Source organism: Heterobasidion irregulare, assembly GCF_000320585.1.
Source record: "Heterobasidion irregulare TC 32-1 unplaced genomic scaffold scaffold_05, whole genome shotgun sequence".
In the NCBI taxonomy this organism is placed as follows: Eukaryota; Fungi; Basidiomycota; class Agaricomycetes; order Russulales; family Bondarzewiaceae; genus Heterobasidion; species Heterobasidion irregulare.
In genome coordinates this window covers 1,360,046-1,377,743 of record NW_009258201.1, presented here as the reverse complement: position 1 = coordinate 1,377,743, position 17,698 = coordinate 1,360,046, and the positions used below count along the sequence as shown (strand labels likewise).

Here is a 17,698-nt window from a genome sequence, read left to right as displayed (position 1 = left end):
TGGATGTGTGATGTAATCGCAACCTCACGACTTGGACCAACTTTCAGCGATTCGTCACTTCAATCGTTGTCACACCAGTACTGACCCTAGGCGTGCCAACAACTTGCTAAACACTTCGGAAAGGATGGATGTTGAAGAGTTTCAGGAGAGTAACTCTATCACGTTCGAATGGACTGTGAAGGGGCTACGGCACTTATTTGAGTCGAGGTGTGTGATCATCTAACTGTCGTCGAGTATACTCACAGCGTCTACTTATATCCACCTAGCAAAGGTGAGGCTAAATCCAAGGTGACCAAGTCAGTGAAGTTCGGGAGCGGTCAGTGGCAAGTATGTTGACACTAATTTTCCGGAAGCTTTAGACTGACCACCGTTTCATTGATAATTAGATCCTATTCTATGCGAACGCTGGGACGGGCAATGCCAATGATGCTAGCAGCCATATCAGCTTGTTTCTTTCATGCGAAGTGTGTCTCAATCTCATATCTCACTATGATCTAATTTTGACTTCGTGAAGCCTACGCAAGAAGAAAAGGACAACTCTTTGAATGGAAAGTGAGTACATTCGCTAGATGCCATACGTACCTAGATCCCTAGATGCAGTAAACTAATGCAAACAGGTGGGTTCGCGAAGGGTTGTTTCGATTCACATTTGAGCTTCGCAAGTTGAGCTATCCGAGTTTGTCTTGATACGAACATACACGCATACATCCACGTAGCCTATCTAAACAAGAACTCTTCAACATGAAGGAAGCACACAACCACTCATTCTCATACAAAGCGAGTGTTACTTCTTCTTTCTCCATACACAAAGCTCAACTGGGATACAGACCGCAAACTGGGGATGGTACTAGTGCCTTTTCCAGACCGGCACCGTATCAGTGCGCTAAATGTCTTGTAGGGCACAATTCGCACGTAGAGACGCTGTATACTATCAACGTCATAGTGTCAAGGTAAGCTGACGATTTTTATCTACCTGATCGGTCCGCTGAGCTGTCTCATCAGACCGCCGACGCATTCGTCATTGTATGCACTATTACTTCGACTCCCACGACTCCCAAGCCACCGCCTCCAATTCCAAGAACAGCTGTGCCGAAAGACCTGCTTGACTCAGTTGGATCTCTTTTAGACGATCCACTTTACTCAGATGTTGAGTTCGTCTTACCTCGGCGAGGTACGGGTTTGAAGAATGCCAAAAGAATATATGCTGCCAAGAAGCTACTCGGCCGTGCTGATTATTTTGCGACAAGTACTTACCCTCAACAATCTCTTTTCTGGTGAAAACTTACCCCATTATTTCAGTGTTCAACTCTGGTTTTGCTGAAGCATCACACGATGATACTCCCCTCACTATCGCAAACATCGCTTCACCGTCAGAAACTAACGATAGAGCTTCTGAAGTGACAGCATTCAGTGGCAACTTTGAAGACTCTGATGAGGAAGACGAGGACATACTGGACAACGCAAGCGCCGACATCTCGCAATTGGAATTTGAAGACAGAACTTTATTGCCCGAAGATACGAACAATGATGAGGAGGCTGCACCGAAACCCCCTGCAGAGCCGTTCACATCCAATATAGACTTTACAGATGATACAGACAAGGCAGACGAAGGCGAAGATCGTCGCAATGTTCGGGCCAAGCTATCACATCCCTCAAGCCCTAGAAGCCACGACTCTCCACTGGCACTCGCCTCTGAATATCCCAACACATTAGCAGGTCCATCCAAAATGCGTGTGGTTGTCAAAGACGTTGCTTATTCGACTTATTTTGCCGTTCTCCACTACGTTCAGTGTCTTCAACATTTCCCGATCTGTTTTATCCCAAGCTTATAAATTCTCTTAGTTGTACACGGATACAATACGATTCGCGCCACTGTCTTCCTCTTTCAACACGACGCCGCATGTCACAATCTCAACTACATCAACTCAGACTCCAAACGAGAGTCAAGCCAATTTGGGAGCTACGTTGCGCACCGCCCAATCCCAGGGAGAGCCGTCAACCAGTGTCGCCGCGCGATCACGAAGAGAATGGCTGCAACAATGGGAGCGTGATAATGCTGGAAAGATAGCACTACCGTGTTCGGCAAAGGCTGTCTACAGACTTGCGGACAGTGAGTTTGTCTCCTCGGGATACACCTCTGGCTATGCTTAATGTGTATCAGAGCTTGACCTGCGCGAACTCAGGGAGCGCGCTTTCCAAGTAAGGGAGCGTTGGTTGCCATGTCTCGACCATATTCTGATTTTCGCGTCGATAGCACATTACAAACTCCCTCACTGTCGAGAATGTACCGTACGAGGTATTCTCCACGTTCTCTGGCATATTTGAAACCGTCAGAAAGGTACTGTTCCCCGTGTTTTTATAAAGGATCATTTCCGCGGCTTAACTAATATATTAGGTTCAAGTCAAGTTTTTCTTGGATCACTGGTCAGATATTAGATCATCAGACGCGATGCGAAATGTGTGGCAGCAGATTCGTATTGGCAGGCATCCTGGCTTTGAAGAAGGTAAGCCTTGAATAATTTGTTCAGCGCTTGAGCACTTCAGCAATCCTTCGCTAAATGTCCTTCTTACAAGTATGGCCCGTGATTGCGACTAATCTGGAATTCAAGCCCCAAGTCAAGGAGAAGACTGGATTGGATCGTGAGGAGTCTAATAGCGTCTAATTTCTCAGACTGTGTATTTGACTTGATATGGGGCGACTGTGTTTTGTAAGATATATTTTGATGCGCTTGAGCCCAGATAATATGCATTGCGTCCCATGCTTCAGTCCGGAGATCGTTGAAGCCTCAAGAAATTGGGCTCAAACGCGGCGATCACAGGTGTGACATCGAGGATCGACCAGATTCAGTACTAGAACAGTTCAACAGAATCGAAGACAACGTTCGGACTCAAGAAATCATCCCCACTGCTCCCTGAAATAACATTGATCTGAATTGTGTTTGAACCAGCAACAAGGGTGCCACTTGGGATGGCGAAGTCGTACACTTGATTGAGACCACGCCAGGTACCACGAGTGACGCCACGGGAGTCGACAGCGGTCGGTGCTTTATGAACCGCAGTATGCCTTTCAGCGTTTCCATCTCAATGAGGATGTTGGATGCAAGATACTGACCAGCAGGAGCGGAAGATGTCCAAGAGTTGACCATAATTTGAGGACGTCCGCCTGCGAATGCCTCCGTGGTCCTGATACGCAGGGTTCTAGCACCAATTTGAGACGAAGTGGCTGTCCACTTGATTGTCGTTGGACTGTTAACGTCTTTGAATTGTGCCATTGGGAAAGAAGATGTGGAGGAGCTCCCGATTGTGAATGTTACGGGGCCCCACGAACTCATCCGCGAGTCCGATCTATCATGCGCAGTTGAGGTAACTGATCTTCGCACAGCATGAAACCTCAGATTACGCACGGGTGCATCGTCTCGATCTTATCAGCATTCAGGAATCCTGAAGGGGTCCCGTCGACGGTACCTTAGAAAACAATCAGGGTACACATCACTCTAAAATGAAACAAGTTGACAGCACATACCGATGCTCCAAATTGTTGAGGGTGTGCTTAAACTTGAGGTGAGGGTCAGAGAAGATATCTTTCCTGCGGAAATAGTAACCTATGAACAGTGAATTTAATGAGAACAGATGTCTCAGCGGATACAACATGTGCACTTACACTACCGGTACCAGCTTCAAGTTCTCCTTGGTAGAGTGTTACTGTGTATGTTCCTGGCTTCATCTTTGGACTGGCGAACGATCCACTGTCGCGGTGGCTCATTAGGAGCAGTGGTCATTAATAAGGAAAATATCGTACCCTGACCCAGATGCCCAGTACTGTGCAGCGCTATTCTATGATTGATTTTCAATCGACACTCTAATCATCAATCAACGACTGGACACACCTTAAACCCAATGGTAACAGCGACACCGGATAGAGTGCCAGAGTAAGAACCTGAGACTGCTCCACGCCCTGAGGCTGCAACGTAGCCTTGCAGGCCCAAGGAATCCATGAATGATGTGTCTAAACTACCAGAGGGGGCCGTTCCAGTGGTAATTGCTAAGGCATAAGGCCCAAAGAATCCGGTGCGATAGGTTTCCGCTATTTCGAGGAAGGTCAGAATACCATCGTTTCATGTATGACAGCCCGTCTGACTTTGTTCGTGGTTGCTATTCATGTAGAAGTATACTTCCTGCTGAGCAGTTCCTTGATTGTCGATATCTGGAAATATTTCTAGTCACAAATGGCAAGGAATCCAAAGTTCGTGTACAACCGTACCACGGAAGAAAGGGCCGCCAGAGGATGTCTCATATCCAGTTCCAGGAATAATGATATAGGCACCTACACTCGAACCTATTTGATCGTTGCAACACAATGGAAGATAACATATTAGTGTCACCGCGGTTGAAGGTAAAGATTCAATAATCTACCTCACCTGTAACTCCGTGGACAGTGTCTTCAATGAATCTCACCTGGCAGCACAGTCAATATTGACTAAAATGGATGCAGTGTTACGTTCCAAGACCCACACTGGAATAAAATTTGGATCTGGTTTCACCGTCCAATGAAAAGACATCGGAACCTTCGATCGCCGTGCCGCCATTCACCTCAGAATGAGTGGGTCCGTTGGGAAGAGTGGACTTGGAAAGACGAGCAATGAAGCGCAACTCTCCAACTGAGGGCTCAGCAGAGGCATATGTTCCAATGTAAAGAGTGTTGACCCCAGAGCGGACGATGTAATAATGCGTCTTGAAACCGAGAAGCGATCAAACTTAACGCAAGCTCAATAGGAACAGAAGACACATACAATAGTGCTCGTTTTGATAGTAACCACTGCAATGTTATTCGCCACAGACGATGTGACAGTAGCAGATCCAAGTCCAGAGCTAAGTTGCGTAAACTTGGACGAATCTTGCAACTGTATCGAATTGAATTTTAGAGAAGTGATATCGCCGTTTGCCGTGTTGACTGTGAAAGCGAGATGGTCATAATTTGTTCCAAAATCATGTGGCAAGTGGACATACTTGTCGTAACAAGACCAGCGCCCGAGTCTACGACAAGATTACTTCCTGACGTGGTTACCCCGAATGCCGCGAACGCTAGAGGTAGAGCAGAAAGTAAGGAGATAATTGACGTCCAGAATTGTACCATCCTTAGACAGCGGTATCACTGGTAGGATGCATCTCAACGAGAGGTAGGTACCTTCACTTATATGTACGGGACCGCCCTGTCCGTCACACCTTGCATCACCCTAAATCGCGTCATGTGTAACCTGAACGGACAATCGTCGTGCATGAATACCTGGTCATGCGTAGTGAGGGTCGGAGAGACGACAAGCGTGGCGGATGCTTCTGCGCATCCACAAGTCGAGACTTAGTATTCAGCCGGGCCGCGCGCCATCCTTGGCGAATTGCTCGCTAAATGGACTTCGAAGGAAGTTTGCGAGCATCATCATCCTAGATTCTGTCTTGGATGTTCCTGATTATTTTTTCAAATAGCCAATCCTCATGTCCGCGGACAAGATTCGATAGGTTTTGATTGAAGGCTAGTAGATCGAAGAGAACAAGGTCAATTTCTGAAGTTCCCCTGGGATCGAGGAGACCTTACAAGTTCGAAAATCTGATGGCAGCCTAAACAAATGGTCATCGCTAAAAAAAAAAAAGGACCTGGCAACGACGGTGCATACGGTGACAATTGACACTTCTTGAGCCACCGACGAGTCCGTCAATATAGGTCAAGGATGATCTAGGATGATCTCCGGTAGTAAGGTAACCTTAAGTTTGAGCTTTGTTCAGGCTTGTTCATTGCTGCGGAGCTGGCACATGGACATCTTGACGCGTGTGACGGATGCACTGTGTTAAGATTTACGATTGTGTTACATGATCAGCAGTGACAACATATGATAAACTCACTTCGGTTTCTGTCAATGCCCATTCCTACGAGCGGCCCGCCAAGGTGCATACTGGTATGTCACGAGAGGACTCAGTGGTATACATACCATTGGGGGTCAAATCACCCGAGTGCATTAACGTTGAAATAACCCCGAACTACTAACTAACAACACCCATACGATCATTTGACCTGATCATAATATTCGACGTGAGTATTCGCAGAGCTCTGATCGAATGCTATTCGACGCTAGTCAGGCTGCCGTGGTCAGAAGTTATCTCGCTCTCAACTTCGGTACTCTCTGTTCCCGCGATGCTCTCTTGTCCATCGAAGTCGTCATCAGTCTCGTCAGTGTCGTTGATTCCGTTGGCATGGGAGCCCAAGCCCATCCTATCCTCCGGTCCGTTAAAGGTTCCTGGAGCCGAGTGAGATGTTTCATGAGGCAAGAAACCTTGATACAGACCTAGAGTTGAGCGCAACGCAGATATGGTCAAAATAATGCTGGGTTACCGTTCGTCGAAGGAGGTGCTGATGTTGGAGTAGGAGCCCGCCGCATATGAGTATCCGGTGTTTCAACGGGCTGTCTAGACGAAGAATGACGATGTGCATGACGGGGAGGCCCCGACAATTCAGACGCTGATGCAACTGGAACACCAGCAGGCTCTTGCTCTTCTTGGATAGTAGATGACACAAAGTGTCGGTTTTGACTGGGTTGAGTAGCTATACCACGGTTAGAGAAGGTGTAGCTATAATCTTGCCCGAATCTTGACCCGGAATAATCGATGGCAAACGAATCGTGATCATGGTTCGGTCTGCTGGTACCATGCAAATCATGCCCTGTCGCATCAGCGGGTACGAAGAGGTCCTGCTCCTCATACTCGTTCACATCGTCATGAAGTTCAAGTGGGATGGCCCCAGGTTGCCGGTCCGTAGGCAGTGCAGGAATGCGATGTAGGAGCCCAAATCTGAAGGTTTGAAAGTGAGACGCCCATGGCTCGGTGATGCGAATAAGAGACGAACCCAAAAACACAGCCCAAGAGGCCCTCTCCTCCCCATTGACGGTTAGGTACCAAAACAACTTCTCGAATAGTGCTAAAGAGTCGTCAGAATGAGAGCAGCGTGAAATTGGATCGCGCGTACTCAAAGTCGTAAGAATAAACATAGACCCTCAGAGGTTTGTCTACGTGCTTGTATCATCGTGGTCTGTCAGCATGAGTTGTACCAGTATGATTCACTGTGCTTACAGCTTCCACGACATCGTAAAAATCTCCCTCTGCGCTAAGGACACCCCCAGACCAACCGATGATCCAATCCCCGTACGGAACAAGTCCTGCACTTTCGGCAGGACTTCCTTCTAGCACATCCAGAACATGCCAGACATTGTCCACCGCGAATTCGGGCTCACACATCCGCATACTGAGACCCAATAACGATGGTTGAGGTTCCGCCTCCTGTTCTCGTGGGTTAGGGGCATGGGGGTATGGTTGTGACCATGCTCGAGAAGGTGTGATTGATATCACTGGTGGACAGATGAAAAGCGACGGAGAGATGAACCGTTCAGAGCGACATACCTCGTGTTGCTTGGGTCTTATTATTCCAAACCAACAAATTCAAGCTCTTGCCTTCGTGACTTTCGACAATTCTCTCCAGTTCAGCGGCATCGATATTTTTACGCGACGACAAAGAGTCGCCCTCATACCCAACAACAAAATCAAAGAATGGCTCGATATTGGTCTGTGAAGCGGGAGACGATGGCGTCACACGCAGGACATGAAGAGCACGCGACGGCAGCTGAGCATGAGCAGTCGTGGATTGACCTGCACCCATGGGTAGACTCAGAAAGCCGTTGAGACCTCTGGAGGATGATACAGACGCGGGTGAGGTTGCAGGTAGTGTGAAGGCGAAACAGAGCCAAGGCCAGCCCTCATACTCCTACCGCTCGTGACGTCCTCCATGCACGTGGCACTCGCACTCGCTCACGGGACAAGTGCGTGATTGGGACGCCTTGTCGACCTCAGTGGTACGACTACGGGCAATTCAACTTGCTATGTCAGGATCTATCTACGAAATTGTTAAACTACCAAGTAAATGGTTATCTCATCACTTGAGCGCCATGACATTGATCATCGGTTTACTCCTCTGTTCGGCTCCGGTGCAATTGTCTAGAAGACTTCGAAGAAGCGGTGCGGTCTGCGTCAGTTTACGGGCTTGTAGCAGAGAGGAACGGAATGGAAGACAACCGGGAGCTTTGGACTTTACCAGCTAATACCCCGTGGGGAGGCAGTTCGAGCGGACCCGTGAGGTGTTTAAATTGTGTACTCCCGTAAAGTAACCAACATATATCCGACGATGCTCCGCCAACTAGCAGGTAAGACGGCCGCTGTGAGATGCGTGTGGGGCCCTTCGACTTCGGTGGGGGCGGTTCTCAGGACGCGAACAGCCAAGGTGTCATAACTTTGAATGGCAACTTCCCCGGCGGATATTACTTCGGATGCTGGGACCCTGTGCACCGTCCATTCACGCAAACGAGCGGTCCAACGATTTGTGTTAACTGCTATGAAGCCTGACGAGGAGAGGAACTTCTAGCGAAAACGTGAACGCTACGCTATGTGGTGACTAACCACGAGACTCGCCAAGAGATAGGACGAGGCATTGTTTAAATATGATGAAAGATGGCGAGCAACAACGCGAATAACGGCTTCAGAACCGGACCCTCACTCGAGAGACGATAATTCATGAGTGTCTCTTGACTATCTGCAAGAATGCAAAATAGGAGGTTGGTCAGAATGTCTGTTTGGTTGATGTATACTGTCCGCCAATATGAATGGAACCAAGGTACCTCGAGGTACAAAACTCTCCCCGGAGCGCTAGAACGAAACTGACCAAGGACTCAATGGAACCGCATCACCCACCGGATGTACACGTGTGTGGGCGTCGTATCCGGGCGCAACTTAATATCTTTGGCGGGAAGTACACTGTCTCCCGGTATGTAAGTGGAACTGTCTCGAATAGGAACTCGTCGCAAACAAATTGTTTAGATGGAACAGAAAAGGGAGCTCGTGGATCCGATGAGGCGGAGATAGCCTAAGTCTGTTCACTCGTGAAGAGAACCAATGAGGCCGATAAGTTGCATAGATGGATACTTGCTAGCTCACTTAAATCAGAAGATCATCTGCAGAAATATGAATTAATGAGCGCCATAGAATTGCCACTGACCTCGAATCTGACTGCTCAAGACACTCTGTGCATACAGGCCTCAATAAACTATGGCACTCGTCTTGTTGTTCTGAATCATGCCCAGATAGTGACGGAATCATTGCCAGATTCTTAAATGAGAAGGCACGTAAGAGCTGGTACAGTGGTAGGAGGCAACACCCAATGGTGCGCTTCTATTTGAGCTTGTGTTTGTCCGTATTTATCCGCCGCTTTCACTCCCAATTTTTGCGAAGGCACGCATCCGTCACTGCACTTGTTGACCGGCGACAATTCCACAGGCATTAGGGCGTCTTTGCGGCATGCGGTGAGTGAGTTGGTTCAATGTAGCCTCTGGATTTAACTAAACTCGTTATTGTGTGACCTGCTGCAGCTGACTTATGTTGATTTGTCGCTCTCAACTCCTCCGAGGACACATACGACTACCGCCAACCCGCGCCTGCAATGTACACAGGTTTACCCAAACACGCGCCTCACTTGCGTCCAATAGTACTAGCCCTCATGTTTCCCGTGTTATGCCGCTGCAAAACACGAATCGACACGCGATATCTATGGAGTTACGTGCGTCACTGGGCAGCCTTCATTCAGTCAGCGGGGGAACTCCTTTTGAAGACGAACTCGAAGAAATTACGACCGAATCGAGCAAAACGCCTGCGACCAACGCCGAGAACGCGCTCTTGCGCACTCTCGTGCACACATACACACAGTCGAGAACCAAAGACAAGACGTCCGTCATGGAGCTGCAGCCTAGAGACGTTGCACTTCTCGCGAAGGCGGCGAGAAAATTCCGACTGCCAGATCTACTGGATAATCTTGCAGGAGACATTCTGGAGTACGTGCCAGCGCCACGTTGTCGCAACTTCGTCAGCTCTCTCTTGACAGCACACAATTGTCCCCACTTCCGACCGTCTACTCTTGTCGCACTGTTTCGTTCACTCCCTACCTCCATGCACTCCATCCTTACTATGGACATCGTGGCTGAAGTAGCCCTTGCAGTCCTGCAGGCGGACCCTCCGGATTGTAAGGAGCTGTCTTATCGTTTGGTCTCCACCCTCTGTCGCGGGATAGATGCACATCAACAGCGGAGGCTTCCTTCTGCTGTTATTGGGTCCTTGTTTTCATATATAATCCAGCTCGCGAAAGCCAACCAGGAATCCCATGCGCTTACGATCTTCCAATCACTAGTGGACGCACAATATATTCCTCCTGAGGCTATTCGCCACGTCGACATGTCAACGCAAAACTTTCAGTTCATTGTCACATCAGCTCTTGTTCGCTCTTGTCTGTTCTGGCATTGGCGTGGCAAAGCCGTCCTTTTCCTGCGAGGGCTGCTGAAGACTCAAGACGCTCTCGACCCTCCGACGTTTGATTTGTTCAATGACACTTTGTACGCGATGCTAGAGTTCCCCACGCACGTGGACCTGACCCTTTGCTTTACTCTTGTCAATGACCTTGCGTATCACCGTGTCGGGACGTTTGTCTCTCACGGCCTGATTCGACAGCTCTATGATGTTGCCGCACGTTTGCATCGATCTTCAGCCGCCGCGCAGTTCTATGCTGCTATGCGCAGAAAAACGATATTATCCCAACACGAGTATCCCCCACCCAATGGCGCCGCTTTACCGTGGCTGCTTCATCACCTCACAACGATAAAGAAGGACGCGCATCTCGGTCGTACACTGATCAAACAGGTGGTTCGCAGCGGCGAGCCCATCTCTCCTCGTGACCGTGCACCGGTCATCGCACTTGCTGCCGAACATGGCTACGCTACCCAGGCGAGGACTCTTTACGAGCGGTACTCTGTAGGGAAGCATAGGGCGTTGGTCGTGGGAAATGCTGCGTTGGTTGTCCGAATGTCCAGCCTCTATGGAAGCCTCATTCGACGGTTGTCGTCGTCGTTGGGGCTTCCCATTATGGAACAAGAGCTCGAAGCATCGGGTCCCTCATCACCGCAGCGGGAGCACTCTGAGACTGACCCCGAAACCCAGGAGGAGGAGGAGAACCAAGTCCGAGAAATCTGGGAGGATCGAGACGCAGAGCAAAAGCAACTGGATGACCTCGTTACGTTCTCAAAGCGTGTACTGGACAATTATCGAGAGACCCTGGAGCCTTTAGGCGAAGCATCCCATCATTCCCTGAATGCCCTCGCACGCTCCAACTTCCTCCTCGGAAACGTCGCTGTTGGATTTGATGCATTCCAGGTTCTACTCGACCGCCTCGAAATTCCCGATGCTCATGATGTCAGTGTCGCCCTGAGTGTCATGGCCCAGTACAACTGTCGCAGCGCTGTGCGCATGATGCGGCGGATGATCGTGCGCGGCATTGTGCCGGATAATGTCACCTTTGGGACTGTCATCCATCACGCACTCCTGAAAAAGGACACGCAGATCATTGGACAATTATTCGAACTTGTGCGGATGCTCGGCCAACAATTAACGCACAAGACGATGACAAGTCTTATTCGAGCGAGCATCATTCTTAGCCGGGACGACCCGGCAGCCTTGAAGGAGAATCTGCAGCTTTGCGTCTCGGTCATCGAGGCAAACCTCGAGGCGCCTCACTTGCCCTCACCGAACATGGGAAAGTTTTGCGCGATCGAGGCGTTGCGCGCGGACGAGCCGGTGTTGGCATTCAGGTTCTGGCGTTTGGTTGTGAAAGAAAAGGCGGAATGGAACGACGGGGAGCAGAGGGCGCTGCGAAGTTTCATTGCGAAGGCGATCCGCCGACACCACGCAGACGCGATGTTAGGCGGAGACGAAGCACGAGGCATGTTGAGCGAGCTGAAGCAATAATCATATTAGAATTCGAGGCCAGGGGTAGTTTACATGTACATCGCTAGTAATTTATTTCATCGCGGGAGAGCATAATGAGACATAGAACACGGGATGCAGTGGCAGACTTGGAGAGGCACCGCTGGAAATGCTTCCGGACCTCCGGACACCGCGGCGACATCGGAGAAGTCGGTCGTGCCGTTGAGAAGATGTTTGAACAAGGGGGTCGGAGCGAGGAGTTGTTACGTGGAGAGATAGAGGTCGAGGAGGTGCAAGGGAGGGGTTGGAGGCAGGGAAGGTGTGCAGGAGCACGTGGTCGGGGCTGAGGGCCAGGAGAACGGTGGGTGGTGTCTGGAATAGCCGGAGAAGGGCCGAGCGGGAGACGACGGGGAGCGGTTCCCGTGACAGACTGGTTCGGGTTGAACGCATGTCCATCGCGCATCCCGTCTGAGTTTGCAATTTCATCGGGTTACAACTCTCCTCTGGGCCAGTGCTTCGTCCGGATCTGGCTCTGATTATAATATCTGAGAAGAACCTCAGGTTGCAAACACCACGGGAACACCAAACAGACTCCGTTTTCCTCAAAATCAAGACCTCGCTAGCCTCTGCTCTCCCCCACCTCGGTCCCCCATCGCCCCCCATCGCCCCCCGTCTGTTCGCCCCTTGCCGTCCTGATGCCTGCCGCACGTCCGAAGAAAGAGACCGATTCCGGTTCTGACGACATGACACCCAAGGAAGGTCGCTCCGAAAACAGCAAGATCAAGAGAAAGTAAGTCCCAGGATGTCCGAGCTTTCTCCGTCTCTGCTTTCTACTTCCCCTGCGTCCTCCACACACCATCCTTCTCCTCCTTACCGTACTATAAGTCCCTCCAGCGTCGGCTCGCATCAGGCGAACGGCGTATATCCCCTGAACTTGGATCTCACATGTTATTTTTTTTTCTTTATCTCTCCTCGTTGATTCACTTCTCACTGACGTACCTGCCCTTGTCAACAGGCGGCAGTCCCAAAGCGAGTCTTTAGGTCCCTCTGCCTTGTACACGATCAATTGACGCGTTTAAAAGGCTGTGATGCGTGCCGCGCGCGCAAGGTAAGATGCGCCAGAGAGAACTCGGACGATCCCCAATCGTCGTGCAAACATTGCATTGCCCTTGGAATACCGTGCACTTATGATTATCAGCCGAAAAAGCGAGGTCCGCCCAACCTGTAAGTTTCGCTCTCGGGATAGCAATCACCCCTTGACCACATTATCTAAAGCTACCTGCGTCGCTTGCAAGAGGCCGCTGCCGCCGCCGCCGCTCAACAGGAAAATCGGGAGTCGGGCGATACCGCCTCTCCCATTTCCTCCCGTCACAGTATTAGCAGCCCTAGCCAGGCATCTGCCCCCACGCTTTCGGCTCAGTCAACTCCCACTTCCGGATTCCTCGAACAATCCTTGGGTGGTATCTCAGCCCTCTCTCCAACCGCGTCGTTACCCCCATCCCGCTTCACCATCACTGCTGATACGTTTCATCCGAATTTCCCCTCACTAACTTCGCCTACTCTGAACTCAACTGCGTTCAGCGCTTCTCGCCTTCCTGATCGGTCACGTTCTGTTACTATTGATGAAACCCCCACGTTCCCGTCTCCGACAGAACAATTCAGCACCTATCCATTATACAACTGGTCGTATCGACAGCATCAGGTCATACCAGCACCCACAGCCCTACCTGCCCTTTCCTATTATTATCGACCTCACCGACTAGAGGACGTAGCCCCCCGCGATACGATCTTGCTAATCGTAGCTCTTTTCTTCGACTTTGTCTACCCCTTGACTCCATGCGTACACAAACCTTCTTTTATGGCCGATCTTCATGCCCGTCGAGAAGAACGGGATCCTCTCTTCTTCGCTTTAGTCATGTCAACTGTGGCATCTACACTCGTCCAATTGCCGCGATCGTATCTACCAATGGAGCGGCATACCGTTCGGAAGCTTGCTCAAACATGTCATGAAGCAAGCAGGCACATTTCGGTTGCTTCTTATGACCCTCCAACATCTATGCATGTGGTTATCCGTTATTTGTGAGTGATGGCTGTATTTCGATGCTGGTTCTTCTCTCCGCGGGTTCCTTAATCCATGCTTTTTAGTGATTGTGTCTATCACTTCTGTGAAGGACACGATGCAACACAGCACGCGGCATTTGGAGAGGCTGCTCACATCGCTGTCACCCTTCGCATGCACGAGGAAGCCTCGTACGAGGGTCTAGATTTCGTGGAATGTGAGGTCCGCCGGCGTACCTTTTGGTTGCTGTTCGGAGGTGCGCGAAACATGATCAACGAAGCCGATCTCCCCTTTGACGTAATGCTTCTTTCATTTTGCAGCGGACAAGTCCATGTCCATCCTCCTCGGTCGACCAATCTGTCTTAGGGATGAGGACTGTACTGTCCACTTTCCAAAGGAGCTCGATGACGAATAGTGAGCACGATCTCCCAAACTCTACCCGAGGTTGTTCCTGAGTATCGCCGTCTGTTTTTTCCTGGTGGCGTCGACGTAGCATCACGCCGAGTGCGTACCTCCCACAGCCCCACGGGAAGACGTCTTTGGTGTCGGGACTCAACTATATTACCCGGATCTTTGCTTTGCTTGGCGAGATACTGGTTCGAATTCGAGTGGACAAGCGCTCTCCGCCGCAAGGACAATACGCGACCGCACGTCTCGAGGAAGTTCAATCCCTACACGGCCGGATCCTAGGGGCCCTCATTCATGCGCCAGAGCCACTTCGATTGAAACAAACCCATGCTCAATCGCATCTGTCTTCGGACTACGGTGGAGCAGGGTTCAGGCAGGCGACTTTCGCGGAAGTCAAGGACTTCTTCGATAACCCGAACGCTTCTCGGGCGAACGCCCTCAATCCCTTCCTCGTCATGCAAGCAAACCTATATGTGACTCAGGTAAGCCACAATGACCTGGTGACGTGAGCCTGATTCTTAGCTGAACCGGCTATACATCAGCAACTCGTCCGATTCGTGATCGAGCAGTATCGAGACGAGCTTGTGACTGCCATCCGAGGGAACAATCACGAACAACGCATCTCTGAAGACCGGGAGGCCGTAGCCAGTGATCTTCTTAACATACTCCACAAGTACGTTACCCCTTTCTTTTTCGGGTGATCGTGTTCCCAGCGTGTTTTTGGCACTTCTTTTCTCTCCAGCATCCCCATTCAATCTATTGCGACCAACGGCCCTTCACTTGTGAGTCCCTGAGTAACGTATGTCCTGCCTTTGACTGGAACCCGGTGTGTAAGGTCCATAAAGTTCGGTTCGTCGCCTCCACACTGCTAGACGCTGTGCGGAAGGCAGAGACGGCGCCTGCAACGGCAGCACGAGCCCATGCGTTCCTCTGTAAGTCTATACTTTCTTATGTCCGACTCATCACCGTGTTGAACTGACTTCGATCCTTAGGGGACTTTTTGTCTATCTTGTCCGAGATTGAACGGAATTACCTGTGAGGATTACCGGTATATTGTTACCCGGACAAAAGTGATTGATTAGCTTGGCTTTTAGATTGGACGATGACAGGGATGGCACATCTAGCGGGGACGGCATGCCATTGATGGGGGGCAACTAGGCCAGACGTTGACCAATCCTTCAATGTGTTGATTTTTTTTTCTTCTGGGTTCAAAGTTTCTTATGACTGCTATGCTTTCCTGCCTATACCCAACGTGCAACCAAATATGCATGGGCTACATCTGCTATACTGTTTATTTGTTGCTGTATTATTTTGCTCCTTCCATCGTACCACGATAGCTATCGAGGTTTCCCCGTGTATTGATACCTTGACCATATCCCGAGTCTGAACGTTGAACGCTTCGACCATTGAGTGCACCGCGCTCCCGCATCTGAATTTCGAAGCTCTTCGGCAAGATGCGCAAGAAAGCTCGCTGTGCCCGAAAATGGAATTCGAAGCAATCGCGTCGCAGCGTCGCAGTAGCGTCGCGTACCAACGTGTCCCTGAAGAGTTCTTTCAATTTTGTGAACCAGCCAGAACCCAGAACCACCGCCGCGATCAAGCTTTGAGTCCCATATTTGTCATTGTGCGCTCTCGAACAGTTCCTGAACTCAAACCGTCACCATGTCGCTTCATGAGCCTGGTTCGAAGGGAGCCCCCGTCCAGATCACAGAAGGTGCGAACGCGTATTATACTAATCCCTGCCTTCCACGTTGGTGGAGTATCGTGCTTTTTCTGACCGGAGTGGTTTCCATAGATGAGGCGGCGGTATACGACCGGCAGATTCGCCTGTGGGGCCTCGAGGCGCAGCAAAGGTCCGTGTTTAACTTAGTCAAGACGCGCAGGAGAGCTGCAGCTGACGCGTTCGGATTTGTGCCGTTCGAATGAAACGGACATCGATGCATCGATGGGACGGGATAGGATGCGGAATGCCACGATCCTCGTGGTCAAACTGAGAGGCGTGGCCACCGAGACGATCAAGAACATCGTTTTAGCGGGTATTGGCAGGCTTGTCATCGTTGACAGCGAGAATGTCACGCAAGAAGACCTGGGCGCCGGTTTTTTTTTTCGGGATGAAGATGTCGGCAAGAAAGTATGTTTTTAACTTCGTTCAGGCGCCAGTCACCTCGGAGGGTGAGGAGGGGCCAGCGTCTCGTCATGATGCCGGTGGTAATGTGGCTCACTGAGTCCTAGAGGGTTGACGTGGCCAAAGCAAGAATACAGGGCCTGAATCCACTTGTGACCATCGACATGATATCGACCGCCTCGGTGTTAGAGCGAGACGGGCTGAACGAACTGATACAAGGCGTGGACCTAGTCTGTATGACCGATTGGAACAAAGACGATATTGTAAGCTCTCTAATTTCCTTGGTCGCTAGCTCGTCCATGGATCCTGACGTTACTTATCGGGGATCTTGCAGGTCCGCATCAATGAGGCTTGTCGGCGGTTGCACAAGCCGCTTTACTTCGGAGGCACCTATGGCTTATTGGGCTATATCTTCTGTGACCTGCTTGATCATGAATACATTGTTCCGTATGTTTACTTGGGCAAAATGATAGATCTCGGGTGTCTGATTCCACTCTGCTGATTATGACACAGAGATCGCTCGGGCTCTATCAAAGACTCCGCCAAAAATATGCTGGCCTCGTTGAGCTATAGTCCACTGAAGGACGCTCTAAAATACCGATGGTCAGGCCTCACGCGACGTCAGACGAAAGAAGTCAATCCGGCCATCCCGTTTACTATCCTCGGTGAATCTGCCCCTTTTCTACCGTCATCCATGTGCTGATCTTATCCGTCGATGGCCAGCGATTTGGGAGTTTCAGTCATTGCACGGAGGCAGTCTTCCAGGCGGCCCTTCTGATGTCGATGAGCTGGAGACGATAGCCAACAAATTGCTTGCGGAAGCAGAAGTCAACAGACAGATCATCGCCCAAGTTCCTCGGGATTTGATGGAGTGAGATTTTACAGATCTGTCCCGACGGGCGCGCTGCTGCTAACGCCGCGGTTTTCCATCAGGACCGTCGCACCCACTGCTGCACACGAGTTTGCGCCAGTCTGTGCGGTGGTAGGCGGGATGCTCGCTCAAGATATCTTGAAGGCCCTAGGCGCTCGAGAAGCACCGATAGCCAACTTTTTCACATTCGATGGACACACAGGTGGTGGCACAGTCGTCCGAATGAACATGCCCTGAATATCGTGCTGTTTTGTCCCTCGCTACTCTCACCTGATATTTTAATCCTCGGACCTATTCGCAATGCTCTGAGAAGGTCTTTACATATTTCATCCGCAACTGCACCCAGGCCGTCTCAGGCAGTGCTGTGAGAGCTAGAGCACCATGGCTAAGGGGGTCCAAA

The 17,698-nt window shown here is 50.4% G+C and overlaps 7 protein-coding genes across 7 annotated transcripts; 4 read left to right on the top strand and 3 right to left on the bottom strand.

The window, feature by feature from the left end:
• Positions 1-36: 36 nt before the first annotated feature.
• HETIRDRAFT_409572 (uncharacterized protein) lies at positions 37-3,907 on the top strand. Its single transcript, XM_009548090.1, has 18 exons — positions 37-207; positions 267-327; positions 387-464; positions 515-552; positions 618-662; positions 717-777; positions 828-844; positions 899-950; positions 1,003-1,246; positions 1,300-1,784; positions 1,843-2,110; positions 2,162-2,199; positions 2,255-2,338; positions 2,396-2,504; positions 2,575-3,465; positions 3,524-3,602; positions 3,662-3,834; positions 3,888-3,907. Exons 1-15 carry the CDS (start codon positions 125-127, stop codon positions 2,661-2,663), a joined length of 1,752 nt encoding a protein of 583 aa, XP_009546385.1. The 5' UTR covers positions 37-124; the 3' UTR covers positions 2,664-3,465; positions 3,524-3,602; positions 3,662-3,834; positions 3,888-3,907.
• HETIRDRAFT_156364 (polysaccharide lyase family 4 protein) lies at positions 2,711-5,134 on the bottom strand (the record flags this gene model as incomplete). The annotated part of the gene is made up of 13 exons (XM_009548089.1): positions 2,711-3,044; positions 3,113-3,345; positions 3,405-3,465; positions 3,524-3,602; positions 3,662-3,746; positions 3,800-3,834; positions 3,888-4,084; positions 4,139-4,204; positions 4,262-4,336; positions 4,419-4,455; positions 4,513-4,731; positions 4,791-4,951; positions 5,008-5,134. 13 exons carry the CDS (start codon positions 5,132-5,134, stop codon positions 2,851-2,853), a joined length of 1,569 nt encoding a protein of 522 aa, XP_009546384.1. The 3' UTR covers positions 2,711-2,850.
• A 594-nt stretch (positions 5,135-5,728) lies between these two features.
• On the bottom strand, positions 5,729-5,944 carry HETIRDRAFT_173455 (uncharacterized protein; the record flags this gene model as incomplete). Its single annotated transcript, XM_009548088.1, has 2 exons — positions 5,729-5,835; positions 5,896-5,944. 2 exons carry the CDS (start codon positions 5,942-5,944, stop codon positions 5,729-5,731), a joined length of 156 nt encoding a protein of 51 aa, XP_009546383.1.
• An 844-nt stretch (positions 5,945-6,788) lies between these two features.
• HETIRDRAFT_242192 (uncharacterized protein) lies at positions 6,789-7,660 on the bottom strand (the record flags this gene model as incomplete). Its single annotated transcript, XM_009548087.1, has 5 exons — positions 6,789-6,837; positions 6,893-6,964; positions 7,013-7,059; positions 7,117-7,391; positions 7,444-7,660. Coding segments are annotated over 5 exons (660 nt in total), but the record flags the coding sequence as incomplete, so codon positions are not given.
• Positions 7,661-10,381: 2,721 nt separating this feature from the next.
• Positions 10,382-11,962, top strand: HETIRDRAFT_475286 (uncharacterized protein). The gene has a single exon (XM_009548086.1). The coding sequence runs from the start codon at positions 10,480-10,482 to the stop codon at positions 11,875-11,877; it is 1,398 nt and encodes a 465-aa protein (XP_009546381.1). The 5' UTR covers positions 10,382-10,479; the 3' UTR covers positions 11,878-11,962.
• A 509-nt stretch (positions 11,963-12,471) lies between these two features.
• On the top strand, positions 12,472-15,711 carry HETIRDRAFT_384208 (uncharacterized protein). The gene is made up of 12 exons (XM_009548085.1): positions 12,472-12,625; positions 12,851-12,864; positions 12,918-13,059; positions 13,111-13,914; positions 13,981-14,150; positions 14,215-14,308; positions 14,388-14,784; positions 14,845-14,975; positions 15,045-15,084; positions 15,138-15,234; positions 15,295-15,337; positions 15,397-15,711. The coding sequence occupies exons 1-12, from the start codon at positions 12,531-12,533 to the stop codon at positions 15,458-15,460; spliced, it is 2,091 nt and encodes a 696-aa protein (XP_009546380.1). The 5' UTR covers positions 12,472-12,530; the 3' UTR covers positions 15,461-15,711.
• Positions 15,712-15,911: 200 nt separating this feature from the next.
• Positions 15,912-17,535, top strand: HETIRDRAFT_475279 (uncharacterized protein; the record flags this gene model as incomplete). The annotated part of the gene is made up of 8 exons (XM_009548084.1): positions 15,912-16,016; positions 16,098-16,155; positions 16,262-16,433; positions 16,535-16,690; positions 16,762-16,874; positions 16,941-17,092; positions 17,151-17,298; positions 17,361-17,535. Exons 1-8 carry the CDS (start codon positions 15,965-15,967, stop codon positions 17,533-17,535), a joined length of 1,026 nt encoding a protein of 341 aa, XP_009546379.1. The 5' UTR covers positions 15,912-15,964.
• Between the last annotated feature and the right edge of the window lie 163 nt (positions 17,536-17,698).